The following is a 25,497-nucleotide window of genomic DNA, read 5'->3' on the forward strand; positions in this document are numbered from 1 at the left end:
AAATAAAACAGATATAAGTAATACACAGAGACTACAAATAATAAGGAGCCTTAGTATTTAAGTGTGCTTTTTAAGTCACTATGATCATGACATGATCTTTCCAGACAAGGCAAAGCTATTCAATTTGTTACATTAGCTCACCTGTTGTCGATACACAAAGCATGCACCCGCTGCCACCATCATGGCTTCTCCGAGGAAGCCAGCCAGTAGTGAGCCCACTCCTAATGAGGCACCATGCACCCTGTACAGTAATACACACAGTAAGACAACCTGAGCATTCTCCACAACACACATGCATACCAATCACCAAAAGAGCCTGAATACAAATAGCCACATCTACATCACAAAGACGTGTAAGAACACCAACATAGCTATGACCAAGCAAATCACTAGATGGTCCGACATGATCAAAACACAGATTTACAGACATGCAATGTTAACAGCCAAGTACATTTTATACATATAGTACAATACATGGATACTTTATGCCAACCCATCTATGTAGATATATGTACAGTGACTGCCTAAGCTGTGTATTTTCAGCTATAGTGGTCTGAGCACTGATCCGTTTCCACCCTATTCCAGGCAGTCTCAAAATCCACAGACAGAATGGCATTGAGATTGTCCAAGACTATGTGCAACATGCCCAATGAGTATGCACGTTGCCCAGTTGAAGCTTGATCTTGTTTTCAAAATTCTAAAATGGTTCTGCCCTAAATTTTTTGGCCCAAGGCTTCAACTATACAAATGAACTCCATTCAATCAATACAAGATCTAGTGCCTCATCCTTGCAGATACCGAGGGTCAAGTCTTTTGGTAAATCTAGTTTCCTTTACACTGGTATTCAGGCATGGAACAGTCTTCCTTCAGAGTTACACTACATATAAGAGTGGTCTAATTTTAAGAAAGCTGTACAAAGTTTATTTTAAATCAGATACCACACCAGGAAAGAAAGAAACACTTGTTTACTATTAGCTTCCATTGTGGTCTGTGTTAATGTTCACTAGTCATGTTTTCTTCTTGTAAATTTATTCTTGTTACCATATATTATATACTGACATTATCATCATTAGACTGCAGATGGCTCCGGTAAAACCAGAGGTGGAGGTTTGTGCATTTATATAAATAGAGCTTGGCATACCAACTCTTAACGCCGAGAGACACTGCTCACCTAACACGGAGTTTCTCATGGTTAAATGTAGACCTTTTCATCTCCCAGGAGAACTCATCAGTTATAGTTACTGCTGTATATACACCACCAGACGCTAATGCTAAGCTCGCAATGGGAGAATTGCATGCAGCTATTAGCAAACAGCAGGAAATGCACCCAGAGGTTGCCTTTATCTTTGCGGGTAACTTTAAAATCACTCCAACTTAAAGACAGTACTTCCCAGGCTGCATCAACAAGTTACCTGCCACACAAGAGGAAATAAGACACTGGACCATGTTTACTCCAACATAGCTGGAGCGTACAAAGTTACACCCCTCCCCCACATGAGAACAGTCAGATCACCTTTCTCCATTTCTCACCCCTAAGGCCAAGTTTACATTAGACCGTATCTGTCTCGTTTTCTTCGCGGATGCACTGTCCGTTTACATTAAAACGCCTGGAAACGCCGGGAAACGGGAATCCGCCAGGGTCCACGTATTCAATCCAGATCGTGTCTGGTCCGGTGCTGTGTAAACATTGAGAATACGCGGATACGCTATGCTGAGCTCTAGCTGGCGTCGTCATTGGACAACGTCACTGTGACATCCACCTTCCTGATTTGCTGGCGTTGGTCATGTGACGCGACTGCTGAAAAACGGCGCGGACTTCCGCCTTGTATCACCTTTCATTAAAAAGAGTATAAAAGTATGAAAATACTGCAAACACTGATGCAAATACTGCCCATTGTGTAGTTATGATTGTCTTTAGGCTTGCCATCCTTCCACTTGCAAGTGGTAAGTGACGCACATGCCCGATATGCACTGGGATCACACACACAGCGGCTCAGTCCCGAATCACTGCTCGTGCGCTTCACTCGCGTGCTCTGTGAGCTGCGCAGGGCCGGAGTGCGCACCCTCCAGAGGGCACTCGCTGTTCAGGGCGGAGTGATTTGGAGCGCAGGATGCCTGCGGAGCAGAGCGTATCCGTGTATTGGCGTTGCTGTGTGCACACGAATCGTGTATTGGCGTTGCTGTGTGCACGCTAATCGTTTTAAAAACGTTAATCTGATGATCCGCTGATACAGTCTAATATAAACCCCACCTAAGTACTCACCACTCATCCAATGTGTGAAACCCATAGTGAAGACAATAAACATCTGGCCAGAGGGGACAGACTCTGTGCTGCAGGACCAGTTCAAACACAGAGTCTGGAATATGTTTGCCATTCAAGCAACCTGTCACTCCCACACAGATAGATATCGAGAGCTATGCTTCCTCTGTACTGGACTACATCTCCACCACCATAGACGGTGTCACCACCCAGAAATTGATCACCTTGTACCCAAATCAGAAACCCTGGATGAACAGAGATATGTCCGTCTACTACTGAAAGCTCACAACACTGCCTTCAGATCAGGAGATGTACAAGCCTACAGTACAGCCAGAGCTGACCTGAAGCGTGGCATCAAGAAGGCAAAGCACTGCTACAAACAGAAGGTTGAGGAGCATTTCTCCAACTCCAACCCCCAGCGTATATGGCAAGGCATTCAGGTCATCAGTGACTACAAGTCCAACAACCCTTCTCTCCCATCCTCTGATATCTCCTTTCTCAACGAGCTCAACAATTTCTATGCTCGGTTTGAGGAGGACAACCAGGAGTCTGCATCCAGGGCAAGGGTGACTGTAGACCACCAACCCCTAACACTCTCCCCCACTGATGTCAAAGCAGTGCTGAGCAGGATCAATCCACACAAAGCTGCAGGCCCTGATGGCATCCCTGGATGTCTGCTCAGAGCATGTGCTAGGGAGCTGGCAGGGGTCCTGATGGACTTATTCAACATGTCTTTGGCCCATGCTGTTGTTCCGACCTGCTTCAAGACCACCTCCATCGTGCCAGTACCAAAACACTCCACTCCAGCATGTCTCAACGACTACCGTCCAGTAGCACTCACCCCAATCATTACAAAGTGTTTAGAGCAGCTGGTCTTAGCACATCTCAAATCTCGTCTTCCCTCCACCCTGGACCCCCACCAATTTGCCTACCGCAAGAACAGGAGCACAGAAGATGCAGTCTCTATAGCACTGCACTCTGTCCTCTCGCACCTGGACAATGGCAACACATACACCAGAATGCAGTTCATAGATTTCAGTTCAGCATTTAACACGGTCATCCCCTCCAAGCTCATCACCAAACACAGATCTGGGCATCAGTGCTCCCATCTGCAACTGGTTGTTGGATTTTCTAACCAACAGGCCCCAACATGTTCATTTAGACCATCACTGCTCCTCCACCCTCATCCTAAAACACCAGTGTACCACAAGGCTGTGTGATGAGCCTGTTCCTCTACTCCCTTTTTACTCATGACTGCAGACCTGTACATTATACCAACACCATCATCAAGTTTGCGGATGACACCACAGTGATAGGCCTCATCAAGGACAACGATGAGTCAGCCTACAGGGAGGAGGTGGACCACCTGGCTGTGTGGTGCAGCAAGAACAACCTGCTGCTCAATACCAATAAGACCAAGGAGCTCATCGTGGACTTCAGGAGGAATGCTCTCTCTCTCTCTCACACACACACACACAAAAAAAAAAAAAAAAAAAGGTGCAGCAGTGGAGCGTGTGACCAGTTTCAAATTCCTGGGGATCCACATCTCACAGGACCTCACCTGGACAACCAACTGCTCCAACCTGGTCAAGAAGGCTCACCAGTATCTCTTTTTCTTGAGGACTCTGAAGAAAAACCACCTCTCTTCAGACATCCTGGTGAACTTCTACCGCTGTACCATCGAGAGCATCCTAACCAACTGCATTACAGTCTGGTATGGGAACTGCTCTGTCTCGGACGAGAAGGCACTGCAGAGGGTGGTGAAAATTGCCCAGCATGTCGTGGGAGCCTCACTTCCTGCTATTGAGGACATCTACAGGAAGTGATGTCTCAGGAGAGCCATAAACATCAACAAAGACTCCTGCCACCCAGCACACAAACTTCACTCTCCTGCCCTCTGGAAGGCGCTACAGGAGCTTTCGGACCAAAACCACCAGGTTCAGGAACAGTTTTTTTTCCTTCAGCTGTCTCACTGCTGAACTCCGCCCCCCCACACACACACACCCCTTTTCCACCAAATCAGTTCCAGGGCTGGTTCAGAGCCAGTGCTGGTGCTGGTTCACAACTCATTCAACTTGCGAGCCAGCTGAGAACCAGTTTGCTTTTCCATAGCTCACGGTGCTAAGCGGAGCCACGTCATTACGTCACTGTATACGTCATTACATCGCTGTATACGTCAGTTGCAGTGCTACGTTTACATAAACCTTGGCGCGAATATCAAAGCAAAAACAACACGGAAGAAGCAGCAGTGGCAACAACAATAATAATGGAGGACTTCGCGTTTGTACAGCTGCTGCTTCTCGTCGCTTAAAAATGGCGATCTTTCGCGGTCTTGTTATTGTTGTTGGTCTTAACAACTCCGCCCCCCCCCGCTGACGTAAGCGGTTCTTTCCTCTGGCCCAGCAGAGAGTTGGTGCTAGCCTGGAACTGGTTTTTCTGGCCCCAGAGCCAGTTCTTCGTCAGTGGAAACAGAAAACCCGGTTCCAAACTAAGCACTGGCCCCGAACCAGCCCTGGAACTGCTTTGGTGGAAAAGGGGCACCACTCACTCACCAACCCCCAACAAACTGAAATGACTTGACTGCAGTATTACCATTTGCACTACTGTTTATTCATACCATGTTTTGTATATACTGCAAAATATCTATAAATCATACCATTGCACTATAGTACATTTATATTGCACATTTGTACATACTGTAAATATACCATTCCATACCCTGTAATTCCTGTACATTTATATATTACACTTATGTTATTTACTGCTATGCACTTCTGGTTAGATGCAATCTACATTTCGTTGCCTTGTACCTGTGACATGTGCAAAGTTGAATCTAATTAATTATTGATAGAATTAGTATGATTATTTCTTGCTATTATTATTACTTGTATTACTTTATTTATTATATTTTGGGTATTTACTTAGTATGGTAATCATGGCTATCTGTGATAAGTCTCTGGGACCACAGTGGAAACAAGTGTTCACACTTGTGTGTAATCCTAGTTTTTATGCAATGTTCATACTGTAATTTGTATGTACTGCATTTTAACCAAATAAATCAAATAAAAAAAAATGTTTCCAAATATTATGAAATTTGGAAGAAATATAGGTTATTAACAGTTCCCTGTGTATTTTAAAAACATTCTTCAAATGCCAACTTAAGGATGTTACAATATATTCTTAAGGTACACATACCTCCCTCATAAATCTTATCTAAAGAAGGAAACACAATGAGTGAGGAGAGGTGGTTCCTCAATAAACAGCAACACGTTCACCTTAAATTGCATTCTACTGAATCTAAAGTAGGGCAATCAATTAAAAGTACGGACATGTTTATAAATGCTGTTTATTCTCACCCCATATAGGGAAGCACTATGAGACTAGTGATGAGCACAACTATCCTCAGCACAGAGCTAGGGGCCAGCACAAACGTCTTCTTCAGAGTCATCAACCAGCCTGTCAGATGAGCTCGAATGGTCACTGGAACAAACAAAGCAGCTTGAAGGTTACACACATTGTATGCTGAAGGAGATGTGCTCTGTATTTACCAACTCTCCTGGAAACCTGAAGAGAAACCAAAAAGTAATCACAGATCTATAGTGCATTTTATATACAGGGGGCTGCAAAAGTAGGTATACAATAAGGATTATTCCAGTATTACCAGTATTATAATAGTGGTGCTAGGTTTCATTTAATACTAGACTTCATTAAAAGACAGGGTTTTCACATGTAAGCCACGTTCTGTTGATGCCATGATTCAGTTCATATAGGAGGCTTGGCAGGAAATTGATGCTGATAAAGACCTTTGTGCCAGAGTGTGCATGGGTGTCCACACTTGACTAGGAGTGTGTGAATGGCGGGGGCAAACAGTTTGAACATTTGAGCGATTAATATGTTTATTATTGATATGTTATTATTGATGCATGTTTGTATAATCAATAAAATAACATTTTGTGCAAACGTTTTGTTTTTCATTACCGTATACCTACTTTTGCAGCCCCCTGTATATACATGTGTACGTGTGTAAAAATCAGGTAGTGTACTGAATGTTAAGATAGTAACACTTTAGAAGTTGGAGCTACAACAGACAATCCATCAACAGACTGACAACATCCTGTCAGATGATGATCACCCAGCCTATCAACTGAGATTCAATATAATTCCTTGGTTGGTGAAACTTATGCAGTTTATACAGTATAATTTGTCAGCTGAATGTTCTGTAAAAGTTGATTGACTACTAGAATATCTATAACCATGCATATTTTTATGCTTACTTAGTTAATAGCATCCAAAAGCTGAGTTTATTTAACAATTATTCAGCAAAGGTGAAGTGAATATCGGTGAATAATAATAACAACCACCGAGACAAAGTCGAGGTTATTCACAAATATTCACTGAGCCTGAGATGGATAATTGTTTTAATGTAAATACACGGGTGTTTTTTTTTTTTTTTAAACCATTTCTCTCAAACTTCAAAAGCGGCATGCAGATGTAATTGGCGCAGACTTGTCTATATCGAGTCACATAAAATGTTCTGTTCTGAAATGGATAAATCAAAGCACAATTCCACTGTACCTTTGAATAGTTGAGACCAAACTTCATAACAGCTTTAGTGCTTTTAGGGACAGCATTTTCAAGATTGCTTTATCATCATTGTGTAAGATACACAACGAAATTTCAGTGCGCTGCTTTATGAAACGGACCTCAATATATACATACATAAAAGAGATTTACATAAAAGATGTAAGATTTACAAACAAGATGATGTATAGATATAAGGGTTGACAAATTTACAAGATGTGAATGAAATTTACAAAACAGGAAAGATATAAAATCTACAGACTTTCACATAACATACACTGAGCTGAGTCATGGGTATTGCAGTAATAGATGTTGCACTTTGTCAGAGGTATTATGGTAATAGATATTGTACAATAGCAGATAATGCACTTGGTAATGGATAAATAACCATAAGAATTAATATTGCTCAAGATGTGGGTGTTTTCTGCAGTCCTTATGACTCTTTGCAGTGCCTTCTTATCTGCTGCAGAGCTGTTAGCATACCATATCAAAATGCCGTTTGTGAGGACACTCTCAAATGGTACAGCAGAACATCAATTTTCTTTCATAATGTGCAATTCTTCCTCATTTACAGGTGACAAAGCGATTGGCCGCCACTTTGCCAAGTTACTCAAGGTGATTATCGAGAAATAATCCAAATTTCTCAACCAATCAGGACACACGATTTCCTATAAAAATCACCTGTGTATTTATACTAGATACAGATAAGTGGCACATTAACCCTTTAACTCTTTACCCCTTAATGACGACATATGATGACCCCGTGTATATCCCTTAATGACGACATATGATGCCTTGTCTAAAACCTTGTCAAAACCTTGTCTTTAGACTTTTTTTCTTGTAAATATGTTCTAAGGGAGGGTGGCACGGTGGTGTAGTGGTTAGCGCTGTCGCCTCACAGCAAGAAGATCCAGGTTCGAGCCCTGTGGACGGCGAGGGCCTTTGTGTGGAGTTTGCATGTTCTCCCCGTGTCCGCGTGGGTTTCCTCTGGGTGCTCTGGTTTCCCCCACAGTCCAAAGACATGCAGGTTAGGTTAACTGGTGACTCTAAATTGACCGTAGGCGTGAATGAGAGTGTGAATGGTTGTCTGTGTCTATGGCTACATCCACACGACAACGAGATTTTATTAAAAAAAAATATATATATATATATATATATATATATATATATATATATATATATATATATATATATATATATATATCGCGTCCACATGGGCAACGGATCAGTAAAATATCAGGTACATATGGCAACGCAACGCTTGCTGAAAACGATGCAATACACATGCCACACCTCTACGTGCGCTGTAAGACGGTCCCATCGGAGACACCAGAACAATAGAAGAAGTAGGACGCATGCGCATAAACCCCTTCTTCTACCTGGCGTGAAGCACTCTCAGGAACAAGCACACAACAACAAGAAGATGGCTGCGACTACACGAGGAAATCGTGCCTTTTTTGTGTGTAGTTTTATTAGTGTGCATAGTTTTATATTACTTAATTTTCTTATTGTGTGTGAACATTTTGAAAAGCATTTTTATATAATTTATATAACTTTTTATATTGTGTGTGAACATTTTGAAAAGCAGTCTTATCCAATAAAAAAAAAAGAAATTCAAGAAATGGTTCAGTTACTTGTTTAAAAGAAAAGCTGTATACAAAAGTGAATGCAATGCAGTGGTTCATACAAAACAGCGAGAGTGCTGCTTGTTCTAGTCATGTGGTTGTGATGTCATCGTAAACAAATCCGTTCTACTCATCCAGACGACTTCGCAACGGCGCCGTTGCCAGATTTTTCCACTCTGGAACCCGTTCTCGTTTTGGGGCACCCAAAACGCCGGTGCCGTGTGGACGCCAGGCCGAAACGATAAACAATTTTATCAGATTCACCTGAATCAGTTGCCGTGTGGACAGCCTCTACGTGTCAGCCCTGTGATGACCTGGGTGTACCCCGCCTTTCGCCCGTAGTCAGCTGGGATAGGCTCCAGCTTGCCTGCGACCCTGTAGAACAGGATAAAGCGGCTAGAGATAACGAGATGAGATGAGTTAACAGACACTCAATGAAATACTTGTGCTTTTTAGGTCACTGCTTATTAATTGGATCACATTCAACAGAATTTCATTAATTTTTTTTAAATTCACCCTTTAGATTAGGGTTTACAGAAGTCTACCAGCCAGCTGCATTGCCAATAGATATGCCTATTGAGCACAATGAACCAGTAATATTGCTTTACTATTACATCTACATATTTAATGGATATGAAATTACAATAAAATATTTTTAGGTATATCGTCTCCTAAACACACACTAAACAGGACAAAACCATGACCATCGCATTCTATACAGTTTATTGCCATTTAGATGATCATCATCTATAAAGACCACCACCATCTAAAAAAGACCATCACCTTATACAAGGCTACCACCGCCTATAAAAACAAACAAAACAAGAAGATATGGTCATCACTATCCCCCGCCAAGCCCTCTTAACACTTATGCCCTTATAAAAGCCCATTGCTTTAATATTGACTTATGATGTCCCAAGTGCTAGACACCTTCATAAAATACTACCCAGCTTTTTTCAGTAGTATGAGCATGCAAAGTTTCATTGATGTAGCTTATGTAGTTTCTGAGAAAACTTGTCCAGACTGAGGTGGGGTTTACATTAGACCATATCAGCGGATCATCAGATTAACGTTTTTAAAACGATTAGCGTGCACACAGCAACGCCAATACACGATTCGCGTGCACACAGCAACACCAATACACGGATACACTCGGCTCTGCAGGCATCCTGCACTCCAAATCACTCCGCCCTGAACAGCGAGTGCCCTCTGGAGGGTGCGCACTCCGGCCCTGCGCAGCTCACAGAGCACGCGAGTGAAGTGAACAAGCTGTGATTCGGGACTGAGCCGCTGTGTGTGAGATCCTAGTGCACATCGGGCATGCGCGTCACTTAACACTGGCAAGTGGAAGGATGGCAAGCCTAAAGACAATCATAACTACACAATGGGCAGTATTTGCATCAGTATTTGCAGTATTTTCATACTTTTATACTCTTTAATGAAAGGTGATACAAGGCGGAAGTCCGCGCCGTTTTTCAGCAGTCGCGTCACATGACCAACGCCAGCGAATCAGGAAGGTGGATGTCACAGTGACATTGTCCAATGACGACGCCAGCTAGAGCTCAGCACAGCGTATCCGCGTATTCTCAATGTTTACACAGCACCGGACCAGACACGATCTGGATTGAATACGTGGACCCTGGCGGATTCCCGTTTCCCGGCGTTTTAATGTAAACGGACAGTGCATCCGCAAAGAAAACGAGACAGATACAGTCTAATGTAAACTTGGCCTGAGTCCACTTGTACAAAGTCCATCCATCCATTATCTGTAGCCACTTTATCCAGTTCTACAGGGTTAAAGCAGTTAAAAGGTTGTTTGTCTCTGATACAGAGACAAACAATCATTCACACTCACATTCACACCTATGGTCAATTTAGAGTCACCAATTAGCCTAATCTACATGTCTTTGGACTGTGGGGGAAACCGGAGCACTTGAAAGAAACCCACGCAGACACGGGGAGAACATGCAAACTCCACACAGAAAGGCTCAAACCCAGGATCTTCTTGCTATGAGGCGACAGTGCTAACCGCTACACCACCGTGCTGCCCCTTGTACAAAGTCCAATAACAAATCAAGGGCCATAACTGAAAATAATAATTAATCGCAAATTATTTTCGAACTCAACTTGGATCATGAGGAGTTATATGAGCACGCAAAGTCTCACTGGTGTAGCTCATGTAGTTTCTGAGAAAACTTGTCCAGATTGAAATGGACAGACGGACGGACTCCATTCCTATATCCCCGTGCACTTCGTGGCAGGGGATAATAAAATGTACTACATATCCTACACACATACGTAGTGGATGTTCATTATGTCTAACTATTACAAATATTTTAAGTTCGTTTCTTAGACAAGGATATTTTTTAATCTTGTTACCTTGTTGACAGTTTCGGCGAGAATCTCCCGCCTTCTTCAGAAACAGTCACCAGATGTCGAGTGGTGACGTGCCTTATCAGCTGATGTTGCGTGCAGGAGGCGTGAACGTCCCGCCCAATTTGACAGGTAGTTCACGCCTCCTGCTGTCAGGTCGCTCCTCCAGGACGGCGCTCCAGGTGTGCGACAGTGCATACGCTCCCTCGTCCCGGTTCATCGTCCTCTGCGCCCGCTTGCGTATCTCCACTGCCTCTAAAATCCAACGCTGGAATCTATTTTCTTCAGCGCGAATGACTCTGGCCTCTTCCCAATTCATTATGTGATTTTGCCGTTTGCAGTGGTCTGAAATGGCTGATTTTAGGTTTTCTTGGTTTGCTTTTTCTTTTTCGGATCTTGTGAGTCTTCTTGTTGTTTCTTTTTCACATTCTAATTGGTGTTCTTTCCTTCGAGTATGGAAGCATCTGCCCGTTTCACCAATATAGACTTTATTACATGAACGGCAAGGGATTTCATAGATGACGTTGCATTTATTGTCCAGTTGTATTTTGTCTTTGGGGTGAACTAGCAGCTGTCGGAGGTTCTTGTATGGTTTGACCGGGGTGTTGATGTGGTATTTCCTCATGGATCGTTGGATGCGTTCTGTGACTCCTTTTATGTATGGTAGTGTGACAAAGCCTCGGTTTGTTTTTTCGGTGTTTTTTCTTGTTTGTTTATTTTCTTTTATTTGTGTCTGTAATTTCCCTTTCCGAATTGCCCACGGTGGATATTGGCAGTTTTTTAATGCCTGTTGGATGTGTTGTTCCTCCTCCTGTCTGTCTTTCTCCTCCGTAATGTTCTGTGCTCGGTCGTATAGGAGGCGTGAACTACCTGTCAAATTGGGCGGGACGTTCACGCCTCCTGCACGCAACATCAGCTGATAAGGCACGTCACCACTCGACATCTGGTGACTGTTTCTGAAGAAGGCGGGAGATTCTCGCCGAAACTGTCAACAAGGTAACAAGATTAAAAAATATCCTTGTCTAAGAAACGAACTTAAAATATCCTACACACATACCCAGAAACTGGATTCTATATATTTTAGCAAAAATCTCACGGAAATTTAACCCATAGCCATTCAATTTGAGAGGATGCCTAGTTTGTCGCTTTTCCTTTCTGTTAATAAATATGAGAAATAAACCCTTAAGACTGTGGTTCACGAGTGTGGGTTTCTTGTTTACCGATACATTTGATGTAGTGTCATTTTGATGACGACGAGCCATCTTGATAAAACATTACACTCTTGAAATTATTGAGAAATCTAGTTCACAGCTGACTGACAGGAGGCAGTGAACTCCTGCTATAACCACTTCAGTTTAGTGACTTAAGCTGTGTTCACATATATACCGGTACGATAGTGGTATAACTGTATCGATACAAAGTATACCAGTACAGTTTAGTGCATCTGTCCACACTAGCGAGAAATGTTTGCGGTTTTCTTTCACAGTAGTTGAAATGTGCGTGCGCGAAATGCTTCCGTGGTTACCGAGTAACTTCCTTCCGAGAATATGGCGGATGAAACAACGTGTGTGTGCTTTTTGTTGTCAATGTACAGTCTGTATTTCTGGTGGTCATTTATTCAGTCAAATCGTATAAAACGCACGAGGCAGTTGAGAAAGAAACAAAGAAAACGAATCTCCGTTCTTCACTAACTGTTCCTGGCATCGCTCGTCTCCCCAAAGCTCCAACAAACACATAACTTCGTCTTTGCTCCATGTAGCTCCACGGTCGTTTTGAGCCATTTTGACGTTTTATTTACAGCTGGAAAGCACGTGGGTATTGTATTGTATGAATAACCCGGAAGAAGTAGGAATGGTTCATTGCGCATGCACATTATATTTGTATCGATACAGAACCGCTTCATCTGTCCACACTACACGAAGCGCTACAGTACCGATACTGTACCGGTACGAAACCCATACATTTGTGGGTTTCGTACCGATACAGTTATACCGGTACAGTACCGGTATAGTTGCTAGTGTGGACAGGTGTTGCGGTACGAAAGTAATATCGTATCGGTACAAAATCCCTAGTGTGGACAGGGTATTAGTGGCCCTACAGTAACACGCTTTAACACAATACGTACATAAATACCCCCTGCATTTATGTATGGGTTGTGTTAAAAGGAGGGTTATGAACCATTACACAATGATTAATATTATAAGATCAAGAGTGAAAAGTCAAAAACAAGGTACACATTTCAGCTTTTTACTAACTTTTGGTATTCTAGCTTCGGTAACTTGAATGAGCAGCAGCACTGCCTAGATTTCAAAACTGAAAGCGTCCCCTTGTGAGCGTATTGTCAAGAATGTTCATAGTCATCCCTTGAAAACCTAGAGACAAATTTATGGACGCTATACTATATTGGAATTACAACAATAAAATGTGTGTAACCACATGGCTGAGCCTGTTAAATTGGGGCTTGGAAGGCATCATTTTAGCTTGCATGCACATGCAGAAGTGGGAGCAACACAAGCATTATTTCCACACTGCTGTATAGTTTATGTACATCTGCAGGATTAAAGCGTCATTCACTAGATGGCACATCAGAGCCATAATATCCCTGTTCATTTACTGTCCAACTGTAACGTTTATGAATTCATAGTATTGGAAAAACTGACAACCTCCCTTTCCTGAAAACTTTCTGCCATTGTTGTGATTGTTGTCAAGCGGAGTTAAACTGAAAACTCCAATGTTACATTTATAAAGTATTTACTAATCCAGAAAAATCCATAAAACAGACCTTTATGGTAGGTCTGAAGGCTACATGACAGATTTTTAAACCTATATTTCAACTTGAAACACCAACCATAATAATTCAGTTAGTGCTAGTACTTGATAGTCAGTGCATACATATCATTATGAATATTAATTATTTCCATTGGTACTGAACCACATGGACACATTGTATAACCACTGTGTTATTCTGACTAATCACCTTTATCCTATGATGGAACATTTCTCTTTCTGGGATGGTTTGATCAATATAAAAAAAACTTCTTAACCTAACTGAACATCTATGGGAGATTTTGAACCAACATGTTAAACAGCGCTCGCCACCACAGCATCAAAACCACCAAATGAGGTAATACCTTCTGGAAGAATTATAGGAGTGCGCTGTATTGTTGGCAAAAAGAGGGAGGTTGCACAAAGTGCTAAATACAAGGGTGCCAATAACCATGACAAAAGGATACATTTACATCAAGTAAAAGGTTAGATATGGTCATGGGAAAAAGTAAGTAGATCTTCCTTGAATTCTATGTTTTTACTGAGACCAAGGTGGAGTTCGTTGGTCATCATGCATAGTGTCATGTTTGGCGAAAACCAAATACAGCACATCATCACAAACACCTCATACCAACTGTGCAGCATGGTGCAGCGGTGAGGATTTGGGCTTGTTTTGCAGTCACAGGGCCTGGGAAACTTGCAGTCATTGAGGTAAAAAAAAAAAAAAAGATGAACACAATGCTACAATATTCTTGAAACAAACGTGAGGCCATCTGTCAGGTGGCTTAGGCTGAAATAGGTTTATGCAACAGGACAGTAATCCAAAGCACACCAGCAAGTCAACCTCTAAATGTCTGAAGACACTGCTGGAATGGCCATGTTGAAGTCCAGAAGTCCTTCAAGGCCAAGTTTACATTAGACCGTATCTGTCTCGTTTTCTTCGCGGATGCACTGTCCGTTTACATTAAAACGCCGGGAAACGGGAATCCGCCAGCGTCCACGTATTCAATCCAGATCGTGTCTGGTCCGGTGCTGTGTAAACATTGAGAATACGCAGATACACTGTGCTGAGCTCTAGCTGGCGTCGTCATTGGATAACGTCACCGTGACATCCACCTTCCTGATTCGCTGGCGTTGGTCATGTGACGCGACTGCTGAAAAACGGCGCGGACTTCCGCCCTGCATCACCTTTCATTAAAGAGTATAAAAGTATGAAAATACTGCAAATACTGATGCAAATACTGCCCATTGTGTAGTTATGATTGTCTTTAGGCTTGCCATCCTTCCACTTGCAAGTGGTAAGTGATATGCGCTGGGATCACACACACAGCGGCTCAGTCCCGAATCACTGCTCGTGCGCTTCACTCGCGCGCTCTGTGAGCTGCGCAGGGCCGGAGTGCGCACCCTCCAGAGGGCACTCGCTGTTCAGGGCGGAGTGATTTGGAGCGCAGGATGCCTGCGGAGCCGAGCGTATCCGTGTATTGGCGTTGCTGTGTGCAGGCGAATCGTGTATTGGTGTTGCTGTGTGCATGTTAATCGTTTTAAAAACGTTAATCTGATGATCCGCTGATATGGTCTAATGTAAACCCCACCCAACCCCAAGGAGATGCTGGGGCAGGATCTTACAAGAGCTGTGGATAAACAAATTCCCTCAAACATCAATGAACAGATGTAAAATGTTGTAAAGAAGCGTGGGCCAAAATGTCTCCAAAACAAATGAGAGAGACTGTTGAACTATTTAAAATGTTTACTTCAAGTTATTGTTGTTTAAAGTTACGACCTGTTACTGAACTACAAGGTGTACTTATTTTTCCCACCTGGTTTCTGAATGTTGGTTTGAGGTTATATATAGTGTGAGAGCAAGTTAATTAACCAGAAAGACATTTTTCCCGAAAATCTTTTTCTACCCATTCACAAAAGGTTTCCAATAATTCTAGATTAATCTATCAAGCAATCTATTCATTTTCTCTCTTTTTTGGTGTGTGTGGATAATGCTCAGCATTCAAGCAGTGGATGAGTTGGGCATACAATCTAACCTGGAAAAGGGAAGAAGGAGAATATCCGAAGAGGAACTATGCAGAGCTGAGCAAAATTTGCATCCACCCCAATTACGTTCACCAGGATCAGCTCCGACACACCAGGGGTCCAGAACACCATGAAGCATAACTAGATGGGAAACACAAGTATGAGCAAGTATTAAAGCATCAGTCTTACAAAGCACTATGCACGGTTTCAAAGAACCAACACGGACAAAGCATTTAACATTTCCACAAACAAACAAAATCTCATCCTGCCAGTCATGCTCTGTAGTGTGTATTGTAACGGTCATGGATGTTTTTCTCATCTGTGGTGTTTTGAACATGCTGTGGAAACCCTGTTTTGGTCACTGTTCATGCAGGGACATGCAGCTCAAAAAGTTTCTTCAGCTGGTGTCTGAAATGCTGTGCCAAACACAAGCTTGAATTACTTGTTTTCAAATGAGAGCGTCTGCCTTAATTTCCAGGCTCTTTCCGCACCTTTCTGAAACGCCTCCCCGCCCGCAAACCATTCTACATCCCACAAAACATCCTGTTATTGAACTGAAAAAGCTCCCAACTGCACCAGAGAGCAGACTTCAAAGAAACATATCCTTAACCCTAAATCCCAGTCTTATTCTTGCCATGCACATGTTTCCCCCCTTCATCCAAAAGAAATGGGCTATACCATTTTCAAACATGCATTAAAACACATCTAACAAGAACAAGGAGAACTAGAAGATAACTGGTTGTGGTTAAAAAAAAAAAAAGATAAACTGATGACAGGTATCTGTATATGGGTCTGTGTGCAATAACTAGTTTGTCATGTTTACGAGAGTTTCTACTGGTGAGAATGTTGCATTTTATGGGAATACCAACTTTACTACACTTCTTAAGTCAGTATTTTGAACAAAAACATGGACAGAGCTAAGGAAGGCAGTCTCAGCTAAAAGCCAGTGCAACTTTCAGTAATTACAATACATTGGATGTGGTTAGATATCAATATTTGATTCTGTTAAAAGGATTTTAGGCTACTATCTATATCTGCATTAAACTGTATTCTAGTATTAAAATCGCAGTTATAATGTAGAAGAAAAGCCACTTAAAAAAAAGTGCTTCCCATTAATATACAATAGTCAAGTTAATTTATTTGTAGCGCTTTTAACAATAGACATTGTCGCAAAGCAGCTTTATGGAAAAATTTATCCCCAATAAGCAACCTTGAGGCAATAAAATGTTTCACACACACAGTGAGGAAAGAGGAATTAAAATAGATATATACTGCAACATCTAATATGACTTTTCATAGACTTCTCACTGGAATAAGGGGCACATAATCTGCTCATCCATGTTTACTTAAGTCCAAGTACACAGCCCACCCCTCAAAAATCAAAACAGTAGAACTCACAGCTGTGTTTAATAATGAAACCAAGAGCATTTCCCCATGCACAATATGACGAGAAGAAGTCAGAGGACTGGGATGAGACTAAACAGTTGTGTGGACATAAGAAAACCACTTGCTAGTGAGACTAAAATCACAAGAAAAGGCTTCAATTTGCTAGGGAGCATAAAGATTAGACTCTGGTCATGATGAGCCCAGATTTACCCTTTTGCTGAGTGATGGGTGTGTCAGGATAAGAAGGGAAGAGCCTGAAGTGATGCACCCATCATGCATCATGGCCACTGAACAAGCCTCTGGAGGCAGTGTTCTGATCTGGGGTTGCTTCAGTTGCTTCTCTGATGGCACGAGCATAAAATTAGGACTCCGATTGTGAAAGAGTGGTTCAGGGAGTATGAGGAATCATTTGCACACATTAATTGGCCACCACAGAGTCCCAACCTTAACCTCATTGAAAGTCTTTAGTATGTGCTGGAGGAGACTTCACAGAGTGGTTTGACTTTCCCGTCAGGAGAAGACCTCTGCTCACAAGATCAACTGTGAGCTACTGCTCACTAACGTATCCCCCTCCCGCTCTCGCTTGGATCAGAATGCAAGCGATTGAAGGAACAGGACATTTATTATGAAGGTTGACTTCAACAAATAATTAACCCTGAAACAAGCAAGTAAAGAGCAGTGTTCTCCCCAGGGATTTCAAATCGCATCCTGGTAAACTGTCATTTTGAAATATCATTTTGCTTCTTGAAATAGCGTCAAAAATCCATCCTATAAAAGTTTTGTAAATACATTCAGTCGGTAAACAGGAAGTCGATGTGTGACAGACGTGAAAACAGTATACACAGTATAGAAGCCCAAGCTGAAGCTCGGTACCAAATATCAAGCAGTTGTGATTTGTAGTTGCTGAGAAAAGTGTTATGAAAATTTTGTAAATCCATGCCATGTTTCATAAATACATTCAGTCGGTAAACAGGAAGTCGATGTGAGACAGACCTGAAAACAGCACACACAGTATAGAACCTCAAACGGCTACGATTTGTGTTTGCTGAGAAAAAGGGTGTTTTGGACAGACAGAGGTAAAACAGCATCCCCCCCCCCCCTTTGGAGCAGGGGTATAATAAAAAGTTAATGCAACTCTAGATAGAAATAATTGTGACGATGCATAAGGTTGCTGAAACAGTGCCATGGCAAACGTATGAAACCGTGCATGCGAGTGAGTGAGAGACTTTTTAAAATTGTTGTAAAAAAGTATGGTAATTGTTGTAAAAGTATGGTACAATGCAATGGAGTTCTTGATTTGTTAGAATATGTTACTATTCTTTATGACACATCTTTGTTGAATACTTGATTCTGATTGGTCAGTTATAGCAGTCTTAATTCCAAACAGCAGACCGCTGCTATCGACACAGATCTGATCATCAGAGCATTTTTTAAGGATTTTCCAGGAGACCAACTGGTCTGGGCAATACAATCACAGGCCCCAGAGTCCATGCAGCTGCACCGCTGTGGCATATTCTGTGATGCAAAATGGTTCACCAATCGCCATACAGACAAACACACTACAGTGACTACACAGCTATCAAGAGCAATTACCAAGCACAAATGTTATGTCAAAGACACTCAGCCCATGTTTACATTAGACCGTATCAGCAGATCATCAGATTAACGTTTTTAAAACGATTAGTGTGCACACAGCAACGCCAATACACGGATACGCTCGGCTCCGCAGGCATCCTGCACTCTGAACACCCTGAACAGCGAGTGCCCTCTGGAGAGTGCGCACTCCGGCCCTGCGCAGCTCACACAGCGCGCGAGTGAAGCACACTAGCAATGTTTTCGGGACTGAGCCGCTGTGTGTGTGATCCCAGCGCATATCACTTACCACTTGCAAGTGGAAGGATGGCAAGCCTAAAGACAATCATAACTACACAATGGGCAGTATTTGCATCAGTATTTTCATACTTTTATACTCTTTAATGAAAGGTAATACAAGGCGGAAGTCTGCGCCGTTTTTCAGCAGTCGCGTCACATGACCAACGCCAGCGAATCAGGAAGGTGGATGTCACAGTGACGTTGTCCAATGACGACGCCAGCTAGAGCTCAGCACAGCGTATCCGCGTATCTCAATGTTTACACAGCACCGGAGCTGACACGATCTGGATTGAATACGTGTACCCTGGCAGATTCCCGTTTCCCAGCGTTTCCAGGCGGTTTAATGTAAACGGACAGTGCATCCGCGAAGAAAACAAGACAGATACGGTCTAATGTAAACTTGGCCTCAAAGTTACACAGTAATGACATTGGATTCTGACATCAGCCATCTCAGTAACCAAATTTTAGTTTTGTTTTTCTTAACCAACATGATCTTGTGTGTATATCTTATAACATAGATCTTCGTTTTCCTTGTGAAATGTATACTTACATGGTGCTTGGTTAATTAATTGCAACTGATTGAACCAAATGATAAGACATAACTTGGTTTAAAATTTGGTCTCCCAGTGAAGCTGGTTTGGCATTGACTAGGAGACCAAATCTGGCCACTGGGAGACCATTTGGTCTCCCAGTAACTATGTTAAAAATGCTCTGGATCATATGCTCAGGAGGACAAAAGGTCCAATCATATCAAATCTGCAGAAGGAAGACCAATAAATTTTGTTGCTTTAATAATCAAATTAACAAGTTCAGCTCGTTCGCGACTCCGTGGCACAAAACGTTATTCCATCAGAAAACACAATAGAAGATTTTTCTAATACTAATATTCAGTTTAACATTAATTATAATGCCAAGTAGGTGAATCTTAAGAAGGCTACAGAGTTTATGTTGATGTTGCTATAGACACAGTTCCAACTGTGGAATCTACTGGAAGTTTTTTTTTTTTAAGTCAATATTGTGTTTCAAAAGTATTGATTTCTTTAGAAAGTAACTGAGTAATAAGTCAGATAATGTACATTTCATGAGCTCCACATTCAAACTGTTCCATAGCTTTACTCCACAAATAGAAATACTGAACATTTTTAATGTTGTCCTAGCACTGTGAATTTTAAATTTAAAATGATTTCCCCCTAAAATTATAGCCCCCACCATCCGAGAACATTGTTTGGATATTCCTTGGTAAATTTAAAATAATTTTTTTTTTTTTTGGTGAGAGACGACCTTTTGCTTTAAAAATAAAAAATAGTAGTCTCCGGTACAGTGAGTACAGTTTTATAAGGAAATGAGCTGTAGGTTTTACTGAGCATCTTACAGAACCAGCCACAGTTCTTCTGGACACTTTGTCACACTTGCTTAATTCTGCACCAAAACCCAGTAGCCTTCATTATGTTTTCTTTTTTAGTCTGAAAAGTGGTTTCCTTATGTAATATGCTGCTCAGATGGAAACTTTTTCCCCCCTGTAACATTTAAATTTGTGCTGGAAAACAAACGTTTGTAACACTAAAATATTTTTGTACTGATTCAATAATGCAGAAGTCATAAAATACAAATCTATAATAGTTTATATATAAAAAAAAAAAAAAAATAGGGTGCCTAAGCCTTTTGCACAGTACTGTATGTATACAATCATCTCTCTCTCACACACACACACTTTTACTGGGAAATATGCCACTTGTATTTTTCCATATGAACTGCATCCAGAACATTGAGAAATGTGTCACAGTTGCTGTTCTTCAGGTCACTCGTGAGGATATCAATTAAGTGTTTTGATAAATTTGGGTACTTTTTGTTGAAATATATAAATTATAAAGAACATCACATGAAGGTTTGAAGATATGAAGTTTATCTTCTCATGTTGACAAACTCGTTTTTCATACGAAATAACTCGCAGATCTGAGCAACATCTTTTCCGATATTTTACTCCAATGACATCATTCCCAGTGTTTTCCCACTGACTAGACACACTGTCAAAATGGCGAATCATTTCAAAATTAAAATTCTTTTGATCAACTTGTATATTGTTTTTTTTGTGGCCATGTGCATATAATATAAAAGAACATTACATGGTGGCACAAAGATATGAAGTTTTATCTTCTCATGTTTAAAATATTTTCACTCATTCACTTCGCTCACTTGTGGGACCTTTTGTCCCAGCTATCGACACCTAGCCCCACTGCCTTGTGGGTGGCCTGGAAAAGCCAAAGGCTAAAGGGAGTCAACCCTGACAGAAAAACCGGAGTGGTGCCCCGAAGGCGGGTGTTTGGCATAGTTGCCTGCTTCCGGCAGCGCCTGCATCCTGCTACGTCCCCAGCCATCTTGACTCTGTCTTGCCACTGGATCTGGCGTACCAAGATGAGAGAGTGAGGCTGATTCAGCGCATGTCTCCCTCACTTTAATCCAATTCATGCGCAAGTCAAGACTTCATGTGTTTTCACATCCTCCAAGTCCTACGGCGATAGACGAGTGGCGAAGCGACAGGTGTGGACTCACTGGCAGTCGTAGTCACAAATCTACACATCAGACGGCTCAGGCCATAGGGTCGCTTTCCAGCGAATGAGACAGCACTGGAATTCGGCAGCCACCTGAGCGACGAAGCAGCCCTCTTTAGGACAGCACTGCTTCCCCCCTAGCCTGGGGAAGGGGCTAGAAAAGGTGCCCCAAAAATTGCCTGTCTCACCTCTCCCTAGCCAGCATGCCGCGGCTGGCGGGGGTCCCATACCAGCAGTAAGAAGACAAAGAAGAGAACCAAAACACCTACGGTGACAGCTGTCACCCTGGGCGCATGGAATGTCCGAACCCTTCTTGATTGTGCCGGCACAAACAGACCAGAGAGACGAACCGCCCTCATCGCCAGTGAGCTTGCTCGCTATAATGTGCACATCACGGCCCTCAGTGAGACATGTCTAACTGAGGAAGGAGAACTGACAGAGGAGTCTGCTGGCTACACTTTCTTCTGGATCGGACGAAGTCAGAACGAACGACGAGAGGCAGGAGTTGGCTTTGCCATCCAGTCCAACCTGCTCCAGAAGCTGGCTGCTCGCCCAAAAGGGATCAATGACCGGCTGATGACAGCCCGCCTCCCCCTTCCGAAGAAGAAATTTGCCACATTGATAAGCGCCTATGCCCCCACTATGACAAATCCTGACGAGGTGAAAGAGAGATTCTACGAAGATCTGAAGGACGCCATTGCAGCAGTGCCACGGACTGATAAGCTCCTCATCCTTGGTGACTTCAATGCCCGAGTTGGGAAAGACCACACAGCTTGGGAGGGAGTACTGGGGCGCCACGGTATTGGCAAATGCAACAGCAATGGCCTACTCCTGCTTGAGACGTGCGCCACGAATGATCTCCTCATAACCAACACGGTCTTTCGCCTGCCTAACTGCAACAAGATGTCCTGGATGCACCCTCGCTCCAAGCACTGGCATTTACTTGACTACGTCATTATCAGACAACAGGACAGGCAGGACATCAGAGTCACGAAGACCATGTGCGGCACGGAATGCTGGACAGACCACCGCTTGCTAATCTCCAAGTTGAACCTCCGCATTACTCAACCTAAGAGGCCTCAAGGCATCAAAGTACCAAAACGTCTGAACGTCACCAAGCTCAAGAATGACTCGGTGAAACAACAGCTCGTTGATGTGCTGCAAGAGAAGTTACCACCCCCCAACGTCGGCCCCAACGCCGACGTGGAAGCTGAATGGGCCAGCCTCCGCGACTCTCTCTATGATGCAGCCTCTAATGTCTTAGGCCAATCAGTCCACAAACACCGGGACTGGTTCGATGAAAACACTCGCATCCAGTCACGTCTCGAAGAGAAGCGGAAACTCCATCACGCACTCCTTGATGATCCAACATCTGTCTCTAAAAGGGATGCCTTTCGCGCAGCCAAAAACACAGTTCAGACTGAGCTCCGGCGCATGCAAGACGACTGGTACAGTCAACAAGCCGATTCTATCCAGGCATTTGCCGACAAAAAAAGATATGAAGAACTTCTATAGTGCCCTCAAGACCGTCTACGGTCCAACCTCATCCAGCTCGCCCCCTCTCCTCAGCGCAGACGGAAACACACTGATCTCGGACAAGGAGAAAATTCTTGAGCGTTGGGCGGAACACTTCGAAAACGTCCTTAAACGCCCCTCGAACATCAACAAAGAAGCCATTGAATGACTGCCTCAGATTCCAATTGATGAGTCACTGGCTGATCCACCAACTGTAGAAGTCGTCACAAATGCCATTAAGCGCCTCTCCAGCGGCAAGGCACCTGGTGCTGACTCTATCCCTGCAGAAATTTATGCCTGTGGCTGTCCCAAACTGACGCAGAGCCTCACTAGTCTGTTTAACACCATGTGGACTCAGGAAAAACTGCCGCAGGAGCACAAAGACGCCTCTATCATCCACCAGTACAAGCGCAAAGGGGATAGAAAATCGTGCGATAATCACCGTGGCATCTCCTTGCTTATCACTGCGGGGAAAATCCTGGCCAGGATCATGCTCAATCGCCTCAACGCACATCTGGAACGTGGCTTACTTCCAGAAAGCCAGTGTGGTTTCCGTGAAGGCCGCGATACCACCGACATGATCTTTGCAGCCCGACAACTCCAGGAAAAATGTCAGGAACAGAACGTTGGACTTTATACTACCTTTGTGGACCTAACGAAAGCCTTTGACACTGTCTGCCGTGAGGGTCTATGGAAGATCATGGCCAAGTTTGGCTGTCCAGCTAAGTTCATTGCGATGGTTTGGCAATTCCACGACGGCATGAACGCAAGGGTACGAGATGATGGTGAATACTCGCAGCCCTTTCCCATCTCCAATGGCGTGAAACAGGGCTGCGTGTTAGCTCCTACTCTCTTTAGCATGGTGTTCTCCGCAATGCTATCTGACGCCTTCAGAGATGGTGATATTGGCTTCCATTTCCGCACTGACGGCAACCTATTCAACCTCCGTAGACTGCAGGCAAAGACTAAAGTACGTCATGACACAGCCCGTGATTTCTTGTGTGCTGATGACTGCGCACTGAATGCCAGTACCCATCACGACATGCAGCAGAGCGTGAATCTCTTCTCCAAAGCCTGTGATGACTTTGGCCTCACAATATCCACCAAGACGACTGAAGTCCTTTACCAACCAGCACCAGGCTCACCCTACACCAAATCAAACATCAAAGTCAATGGCGAGAGATTAGCAGTCTCAGAAAAGTTTGTCTACCTTGGAAGCACTCTCTTGCGCTCAGCTAACATTGATGAAGAGGTGGCCTACAGAATAGCTAGAGCAAGCACAGCGTTTGGCTGCCTGAAGCAGAATGTGTGGGAGCGTTGTGGGCTCAGCCTGGAAACTAAGCTCAAAGTGTACCGAGCAGTTGTGTTACCATCTTTGCTCTATGCATGTGAGACATGGACCATCTACAGCCGACATGCCAAACAGCTCAATGCTTTCCACCTGAGGTGTCTAAGAGCATTGCTCCGCGTCAAGTGGCAGGACAAAGTGCCCGATACCGAAGTTCTTAAGCGTGCCGAGTCTGAGAGCATCCATGCCATCCTCCTACGCTCTCAGCTCCGTTGGGCTGGTCATGTCCGTCGCATGGACGACAGTCGCCTCCCGAAAAGACTGCTATATGGCGAATTGTCAACAGGCAAGCGCTCACTGGGGCGTCCAAAGATGCGTTACAAAGACACCCTGAAAGTAGCCCTCAAACACTGCTTGATCCCGAATTCTTCGTGGGAAAGGTGTGCTGAGAACTGGTCTGCGTGGCGTTCACTTGTCAGCTCGGGAGTAACAGCCTTCGAAAACAAACGCATCCGCGACAAAGAGCAGAGCCGCATGAGGAGGAAAGAGAGACAAAGCGCTACCTGTCAACCTGGCCAGACACCAAGGATTCCCTGCCCTCATTGCGACAGACATTTCTCAGCCAAGATTGGTCTCATCAGCCATCTTCGTACCCATCCCAACCCCCAGTGATCAGAAGTCTTGGTCCTATTCGAATGACGAACATCATATTGTTTTTTTTGTGGCCATGTGCATATAATATAAAAGAACATTACATGGTGGCACAAAGATATGAAGTTTTATCTTCTCATGTTTAAAATATTTTCACTCATTCACTTCACTCACTTGTGATCCAGCCATTCACCACTCAAAGATAAACTTCATATCTTCACGCAACCATGTAATATGCTCTCTGTACAGGATGTAATGCTATAGCATACAAAAACAAGACCTTCAATTATGGGGCCACTGTAATTGGTGCAAGCTGTAGTGGTTTCCCAGCCATAATGTACGGTATGTACATATATAGATCTTGCTATGGCAAAGCTAATAAATCAAATTTTAAAAAGTCAAATCAAATCGAAACCAAGAGTCCTAGACCAATCATGTTCCAGCATGACAATGCCCCAGTGAACAAAGTGAGCTTCATGGTTTGCCAAGTTTGGTGTGGATGAACCCGAGTGGCCTGCACATCCTGATTTCAACCCCACTGAACACCTTTGGGGTGAACTGGAATACCAGCTGCACCCCAGGCCTACTCACCCAACATCAGTGCCT

The 25,497-nt window shown here is 43.2% G+C and overlaps 1 protein-coding gene and 1 long non-coding RNA gene across 3 annotated transcripts in view; one reads left to right on the forward strand and one right to left on the reverse strand.

Annotated features, from left to right (window-relative positions):
• ankha (ANKH inorganic pyrophosphate transport regulator a) overlaps positions 1-25,497 on the reverse strand; it is a 78,625-nt gene that overhangs the window by 4,303 nt on the left and 48,825 nt on the right. For both annotated transcript variants that reach the window (XM_060900040.1, XM_060900041.1), the window contains exons 9-11: positions 15,642-15,771; positions 5,617-5,740; positions 142-241 (exon numbers count right to left, since the gene is read on the reverse strand). In XM_060900040.1, coding sequence (XP_060756023.1) covers positions 142-241; positions 5,617-5,740; positions 15,642-15,771 — 354 coding nt within the window. The remainder of the gene's footprint in view (positions 1-141; positions 242-5,616; positions 5,741-15,641; positions 15,772-25,497) is intronic.
• LOC132867241 (uncharacterized) overlaps positions 11,780-25,497 on the forward strand; it is a 47,376-nt gene continuing 33,658 nt past the window's right edge. Inside the window, exons 1-2 of the long non-coding RNA XR_009650700.1 lie at positions 11,780-11,835; positions 15,605-15,788. This is a non-coding gene — a long non-coding RNA (uncharacterized LOC132867241). The remainder of the gene's footprint in view (positions 11,836-15,604; positions 15,789-25,497) is intronic.

This window comes from Neoarius graeffei, chromosome 19 (genome assembly GCF_027579695.1).
Source record: "Neoarius graeffei isolate fNeoGra1 chromosome 19, fNeoGra1.pri, whole genome shotgun sequence".
Lineage (NCBI taxonomy): Eukaryota > Metazoa > Chordata > Actinopteri > Siluriformes > Ariidae > Neoarius > Neoarius graeffei.